Source organism: Myotis davidii, unplaced genomic scaffold, assembly GCF_000327345.1.
Source record: "Myotis davidii unplaced genomic scaffold, ASM32734v1 scaffold125, whole genome shotgun sequence".
Classification (NCBI taxonomy): domain Eukaryota; kingdom Metazoa; phylum Chordata; class Mammalia; order Chiroptera; family Vespertilionidae; genus Myotis; species Myotis davidii.
In genome coordinates, this window is record NW_006299390.1 from 131,068 (window position 1) to 139,059 (window position 7,992).

The 7,992-nt window shown below is 43.0% G+C and overlaps 1 protein-coding gene across 5 annotated transcripts in view; it reads left to right on the top strand.

The window, feature by feature from the left end:
• The first annotated feature begins 699 nt into the window (after window positions 1–699).
• The window catches only part of PNPLA8 (patatin like phospholipase domain containing 8), a 27,084-nt gene continuing 19,791 nt past the window's right edge, over window positions 700–7,992 (top strand). The window contains exon 1 of one of the 5 annotated variants that reach the window (XM_015571240.1): window positions 700–828. Coding sequence is in view for 1 of the 5 variants with exons in the window: in XM_015571241.1 (XP_015426727.1) it covers window positions 1,264–1,377 (114 nt within the window). In the remaining 4 variants the exon portion in view is untranslated. Of the gene's footprint in view, window positions 829–1,184; window positions 1,378–7,992 lie in introns of those variants that run through there. The other 4 variants (XM_006774853.2, XM_015571241.1, XM_006774855.2 and 1 more) reach the window with 4 other exon arrangements.

Sequence of the window (7,992 nt, forward strand, 5' to 3'; positions counted from 1 at the left end):
CTCTCTTTTCCACTCTCCCTAAAAATCAATAGAAAAATATCCTCGGATGAGGATTAAAAAGAACAAAAGAGGGAGCGGGCCATATTTGCCCTAAGGGCCACCTCTCGTTTGCTGACCTGGTGGGCACAGAATGTCAGCATTAGGAACATGTAAGTGTTAAGTGCGGGGCTTTCTGCGAGGTGGTGCACGCTAACTCCGCAGGCTCCCTTTCAATGAGCTAATACATGTGCAGGCGTCTCCCGGCGATGTTTGGTCTGGTGGCCAAGCCCGGGTAAGGTGACGGCTCAGCGTTAGGGGCGCGGGCTCCTCCTGCTCGCCACCCCCTGGGCGGTCAGCAGCCCAGCGTCCAGCTCCCAGGTCCAGACAAACGCAGCCAGGGCCCTCAAGGACATGGGCACGGAGGTTGCGGTCAGCTGACGGGGGATGGAGGCCCAGAAACAGAGGAAAACAAACTCCCTCGCCCGCCCCCTCGTGGCGCCGCTCCAGGCGCAGGCGGGCGCGTGCCCACACGCACGCCCACTCGCACGCCGCCGCCTCGCGCTCGGTCATGCTCTACTGCGCATGTCTCCGGGCGGGGGAGGCGCGGCCGCCGAAGGGAGGCAGTGGCCCGAGCGAATCGGAAGCGCTCCTCCCCGGGTGGGCGGGACGACGCGGGCCGCGTGGGCGTCACTTACGCCGGGGCGGGGAGGCGCGGGGAGGGGTGGAGCCTGGCTGCTGCTCCCAGGTTTATGTTGGAAGCTCAGCTGATGCGAGCCGCTTGGGGTGGACATCCGTGCCGGGAAGTGGCGCGTCGCCGCTGCCACCGAAATAGTCGCGGCCTTCATTCGGGTGAGTGGCCGCAGGGGGACCGAGGCGGAACGATGAGTTTGGGAAGCTGGAAGCCTGGGAGCGCCGGGCGCTTGTCCGGCCCTTCTGGTCGCCTCTGTCGCGAAGGGCGTTTCCAGAGGGAGGGCGGGGAGACTCCCAGGTTGCGGGAGGCCCGGGGACCGAGGTTCCGGAAGGCCGCCGGCCACCGGCCGGAGCTCGCGGGCGCTGAGGCTGTTGGCTGCGCGGTGCCCTTCGCCTCGCCCGCCCCCGTGCGTCTTGCTGGCTCCAGACGTGCAGGTTGTTTTGGTTCCTCTGGTCCGGCCCCGCGCTTCCTGTCCCACCCCCACGACTCCCGGCCCAGTTACCCGGAGTCTGCTTGGCTCTCCCGGACGGTAGGTTTTCCAGCAGTTGCTGGTGTCGGTCAACAACGGTTTTCCCGTTCTGCCGCATTCCCGAATGCCAGGGCTCCGGGTGACCCCGTGGCTTGGTATTTTTATTTATCATCCACTTCTTTTGATCGCCACCTACGTGGAGCTCTGTCCCCAACTACGGCTGCTTACCCGGGCTCAGGTGTGTGCTTATTAAAAGGTGAAACTCTATGAATCATTGCGTTGCATTGCTTCGCAACGCAATTGTCTTTTCTATCATCATTCATTGTCTTTTCTATCATCACACTGGGAGGAACCTGTTTTCTGTGCCTAATGCAATAATGTCAGAGAAGAGTGGTGACTCCTAGGAACAGCCGAGAGGTTTGGCATCGGGGACTGTCCTGTGATCCTATTTAAAGTGGTGTTGTTACTTCCAGGAACAGTCCTGATGGCTGAGGTTTCAGAAGTGACAGCACTGTTTCTGTGCATCGAGGAAATGCTGTTAAAACAGTGAAATATTAAGAATGTAAAATATAAATTTTTAAAGTATCTTAAACTGTGAACTGAGAGTTTATGCCTCTGATGAGGCAGTTGTTTCAAGCCCCAATTGTAGTTATTTTGTTAAATTGTTTGTGCAAGTTAGTTGTACTTTCAGTGTAAGAACATGTTCTGACTTCATAATTTTTATTTTTAAAATATTTGTAAGTTTATCTTTGTTGTTGAAAGTATTATAGATGTCCCCTTTGTTTTTTTCCCCAATTGATCCCCTCCATCATAATTTTTATTAGTCAAATTTTTTCTTAACGTTGGTACTGTTTTCTATTTCTATATGAGATCTAAATGAAAATCTTGAAAGCAATATCCTTTTAACGAGTGATGTTGAATGAAAGGATCAGTTTCACTAGGGTATATATTTACTTCCAGGAACATGCAAAGTTAATAGTACCGCTTGTACTTTGACTTGTTTTTTTTGGCTCAGGAACGACAAAGGAATTGTGCTGAGGGTACATATTGTCTCACTTGTGGGTCATATGTTTATGAAGACGTCAGAGTTGTAGTTATTGGCCCCTCATGTCTTAGTTCTCGTCTTTCCCATTTCTTATATTTTACTTTGTTCATTGTCCACCTCTCTTTAGACCTTGCTGTTGTAATCATTGCCCTGACTTTTTTCAGGCTCTCTCTCCCCCAGTGCTTTTTTGTTTTCTAGAAGATTTCCTCTTTCTAACGCTGGATGGCGGTCAAGGCTCTGCCCTGTTCTTTCTAAACCAGAGTTTTAACATTTGAAACCAAAGGAATATATTAGTAAGTCCATGAATATCCTGAAATGTCATGGAAAATGTAGTGTATATATGCAAATAAGCACTTTTCAAGGAAGAGTTTTTTTTCAGGTTCTGTGATACCCAAACGCTCAATAATTATCACTGTAAATTCAAACATGATTTCAGCTGTCACTGTGCTGGTAACTCCAAATGTACATCCACAGCCTGTGTTCCTATAGTACTCCTACACTTGAATGTCCCACTGTAAATACAAGAGATTTTTCTTTCATATTTAATTGGACCCCTTCCCAGTTATCTCATATTTACAAATGACATTCTCCTTGTGTCTCTGATTAAAAATCCTTAAGTTGTCTTGACACCTCCCTCTCCTTATGCCATTCTTCTCTGCCCTGTGTTGTTGTTTCCCCACTTTCAAAGTGTGGCTAAGAGTAGCCCTCTATTCCATTGTAGTACTACTAGAGGCCCAGTGCATGAAATCGGTACACAGGTGTGTGTGTGTGTGTGTGGGGGGGGGGAAGCGGTGTCCCTCAGCCTGGCCTGCACTGATCGTCCCTAACCACTTGCCTGCCTGCCTGATCACCCCTAACCACCTCTGCCTGCCTGCTTCTCCCCTAACCACTCACCTGCCTGCCTGATCGCCCCTAAACTCTCTGCCTGCCTGCCTGTCTGATCACCCCTAACTGCTCACCTGCTTGCCTGATCACCCCTAACCACCTCTGTCCCCGCCACCGCGGCTTTGTCCAAAAGGACATCCAGAATGATGTCCAGAAGGTCATTTGGCTGTCCGGTCTAATTAGCATATTACGCTTTTATTATTATAGATAGATTATCTTAATTCAAATCCTTGTAACTTTATGCCTGCATTATTGCAATAACTAAGTGAAGTCCCTATAAATTCATTCTTTCCGTCCTCAGCAAAGCCTCCACTTAGAAATTCCCACATTTCTTCTTCATTCTATTTATACTTCCATTGTATTTATACAAACTGTCTTTGTATAAATAGGTAGTCTAAAGAGAAAATTTGAGACTAGAACACCTCTCCCACAATACTTTAAATTTAAATAACAATGTATTACTGATGTCTTCAGTAAAGACTCATTGGTACACTGATAAAAAAATCATCTAATCTCCCCTGTTCTTCTCCCAGTTGATGATGGTACCGCTCACTTTACATTGTTCTTGGTATATTTTTGCAAGCTAACTTCTTTCCCAGCTGAATTTACTCTCAAAACTCTTATCTACATTCACTGGCTTTGTGATTTGGAAGCAGTTAAATTAAGCTTGTTGGTTTTGTTAATAGCTCTATTTAGTAATATTTTGCTTGATAATTGTTATTTCTAATGAGGTACATTAAAATTGTTCCCCCCTTTTTTGCTTTATATACTATATCTCAATGTCAGATTTATAGGCGTATTTATAATTGGTCATGAGGATTATATCTTGTTGGAAAGAAACAATTCAGGCCCCTTACTGTAGTCTGCGCTTACGTAGCTCATCTTCTGCTTGACTCTGCGAATCTCTACCATTTTTCCTTCAACCATCTTGTTGTTTTTGCTATTCTTGAATAGACATAGTTTATTCCTGTCTCCAAAAGTTGGTTGCTTTTCCTCTGCCTTGAAAACTTTTATCCATATACTTTCAATAATTTGCTTCCTCATTTTATTCAGTTTGTCAATAAAATGTCAACTCAATTCTTCTCCCCTCCTCTACTAAAATAGCACTCTGTGCCCGTTCTCCCTAATTCCCAGCTTTATTTTTCTTTATGGCACTTCTCCACCTGATATTATACATTATATTAGTTCTTTATTTGTTAATAGATTGTATTGTTCTCCAAGGCCTAAAAGGCTGCTGGAGATTTAATAAATAAATGGATTATTCCTTTTACTATTATGTAGTAACCCTTTTAAAAAAATCCTTATTTCATGATTTTGCCTTAAATTTGCTTGGAAGTGCTTTCTTTTGGTTAGTATACCAGTCTGCCTGGAATATTATTTTTCACATTCCATTATTTTCCGTCCCATTCTTCGTCATTATGGTATAGGTGTGTCTAGTAACTACCATGTAACTGAAGTTTTCATTTCAAAAATTTGTTTTTCCTGTTCACTCTTTGTATAGTTCTCTCCTTTTTGTCTCATTATTTTTATTCCCTCTGTTATATCATTGACATTGTCAATCTACTTAATTTTTTCTATTATTTCTAAATCCTGGTTACACATTACCCTGTTTTATAGCATGTGGTAGGATTTCCTTTCTTTTTAAAGGCTGCTTGTTATTGTATCCCTTTGCATATTTTATTTATCTATTCATTATCCATGGACATGGGTTGTTTCCACCTCTGCTATTGTGAATAGTGCTGTTATGAACATAGTTGTGCAAATATCTCTTTGAGACCCTACTTTCAATTCCTTTGGTGATATACCCAGAAGTAGGATTCATAGGATCATATACTAGTTCTATTTTTAATATTTTTTAGAAACCACCATCTGTTTTTCGTAGTGGCTGTACCATTTCAGTTCCACCAACAGTGCTCAATGATGTTGAGCATTTCTATAAAATAAAAGGCTAATATGCAAATAGACCAAATGGCAGAACGACCAGTCGCTGTGATGTGCACTGACCACCAGGGGGCAGACGCTCAACGCAGGAGCTGCTCCCTGGTGGTCATTGTGCTCCCACAGGGGGAGTGTTGCTCAGCCAGAAGCCGGGCTCACAGCTGGCGAGTGCAGCGGTGGTGGTGGGAGCCTCTCCTGCCACCACGGCAACGCTAAGGATGTCTAACTGACTGCTTAGGCCCACTCCCCGTCAGTCGGACATCCCCCAAGGGCTCTCAGACTACGAGAGGACACAGGCCGGGCTGAGGGACCCCCTGCCCTCCGCCAGTGCACCAATTTCATGCACTGGGCCTCTAGTCTTTTCATATGCATGTTGGCCATTTGTGTATCATCTTTGGAGAGAAGTCTAGTAAGTCCATTGCCCATTTTTATCACATTGTTTGTGGGTAGTTTTTATCGTTGCTAATTTTTTGCGCAAATGGCAACATTCAGTAAAATTATGATAACTTTAGTTTATGTATTTATATGTTACCTGAATTCTACCGCTAGTCTATAAAAAATGTAATAATATGTGTCCCGCGCTCTACTACCAGTCATCGTAAAACGTATAAATACGTTTCCTGCATACAATGTGTTAAGATATTTTAAAAATATGTTTTTAGCTCTGGCCGGTTTGGCTCAGTGGATAGAGTGTCAGCCTGCTGACTCAAGGGTCCCAGGTTCAATTCCGGTCAAGGGCATGTATCTTGGTTGCGGGCACATCCCCCAGTAGGGGGTGTGCAAGAGGCAGCTGATCGATGTTTCTCTCTCATCGGTGTTTCTAACTCTCTATCCCTCTCCCTTCCTCTTTGTAAAAAAATCAATAAAATACATTTTAAAAAATATGTTTTTATTGATTTCAGAAAGGAAGGGAGATGAGAGAGAGAGAGATATCTATCAGTAATGAGAGAGAATCATCAATCGGCTGCCTCCTGCATGCCCCCTACTGGGGAACAAGCCCACAACCCCTGCATATGCCCCAACCAGGAATCAAACCATGTCCTCCTGCCTCATAAGTTGGTGCGCAACCACTGAACCATACCATTTTTAATTGGGTTGATTTTTGTTGTTGAGTTGTAGGTCTCCATAATTGGTTTTGAGCATGGCTTTTTAATCCACAAGTACTTTAATTGTGTTTTATCAAATATTTCTGTGTTGGGGATTGTAGAGCTTTCATGTTATTTCAGCTTATTACACTGACTGCAAGTCCTGAGGAGTTCAGAAGAGCCAGGTATGTTTGCTTCTTTTCTCTCCTTACCACTGTGAAATTGGTCATTTTAAAATAATATGCTCACATGCAATTTAGAAAGATTTTTAGTTCAGGCTACCGTCTTCTGAACAGTCACAATAACTTCTTGGTTTCTGTCTTTCTCAGTTTTGTCCTGTTATTCCATTCTGGCACAGATCTCCTGGAATCATCTTCTAATGTGATCCCTTTGCTTAAAATACTTTATTGATAGTTTGATTTTCAATTTCCTTGGCAAGATTTATAAGACTTTTCATGATCTGGTCCAAACTGTCTTTGTAATAGCATCTTCTACCTCTCCCTATTTATTCTCTTCAGATCCTGGAGCAAAATTACACTACTTGCAGTTTTTGCTGATTTTGTGTATGCTTTTTTAAATGCTTTTTGGTGTTTATTAGAATTCTCTCCTTTCCATCTCATCTTTATCCCATGATGAATTTCTTTTTAACTTTGCCCAGTTTTTAGCATATTTTTTTCACACTTACCTGGATATTTACTCGCACCTCGTGTCTTCCATTCACAAGGCACTATCTATTAAAGTGCTTTAAATTGTTTGATTTTTTTAAATTATAAAAGTAATACCTGGCTCATTGTAAAAAAATCAGACATTACAAAAATAAAAAGTAAGAGTCCTTCTGTTCTCTCTTGATCCTGCTCCTCAGTTCATAAGAATACATAAACTGGTGCTAATCCTTTCAGAATCATTCTCTCTGTCTGTGTCTGTGTGTGTGTGCTTGTAGCCACAAATTTAAACTACGTAAGTAGGTTTTTGTTTTCTTTTATTACATAATGTCTACATCTCCATGTCTTCATGTGTCTGTACTACATATAGTATTACAGCTTCACTTTTTTCACTGTATTCTGTATGGAGGATATGTCAGTGTACACAGATCATCTGGTTCTCTTTAACTGGTATGGTAATTCATTCCATTGTATGTATGTACCATAATTTAACCATCCCTTGCCAGAAGACATTTAGAGTTGTTTTTCAGTGTGTTTTTTTTATTGCAAGCAGTACAGCAGGGATTGTGTGTATATACCTTTGCATTCTTATGCAAATAATTCTTAATAGGAAAATTGCTGATCACAGAATATGCACCTTTAAAATGTCGTAGATTGCATTTAATATTTCATTAGATACTGTCAAATAGCCCTGTGGGTCCCATTTCCCCCATCCATTATCAGTACTGGATATTAATCATTTAAATTTTTACCAATTGCAAAAACAAAATATCTGTTTTAATTGGCCTTTTTCTTTGATTCAAAGGATGTTTTCATAATTTTACTGTTTGTATTTATTATTCTGTGACTGGCCTGTTTATGTTATTTGCCTGTTTTTCTATAGGATTATTATTTCCTTATTTATATGTGTGTTTTTTTCTTTCATTTTTAAATTTATTTTTTGTATGTGTTCTTTTTATATTGTGGTTGTGAACCCCTGAGCTGTTAGATGTTGCATATAGCGTCTTCTAGTCGGACTTCTTTAATTTAATAAGCACTTACTAATAGAGTAGGGGCCCGGTGCACGAAATTCGTGCACTGGGTGGGGGAGTGTCCCTCAGCCCAGCCTGCCCCCTCTCACATACTGGGAGCCCTCAGGCGTTGACCCCCATCCCCCTCCGATCGCCTGATCGGCCTCTTGCCCAGGCCTGACGCCTCCGCCAGAGGTGTCAGGCTTGGACAGGGGACCCCCATCTCCC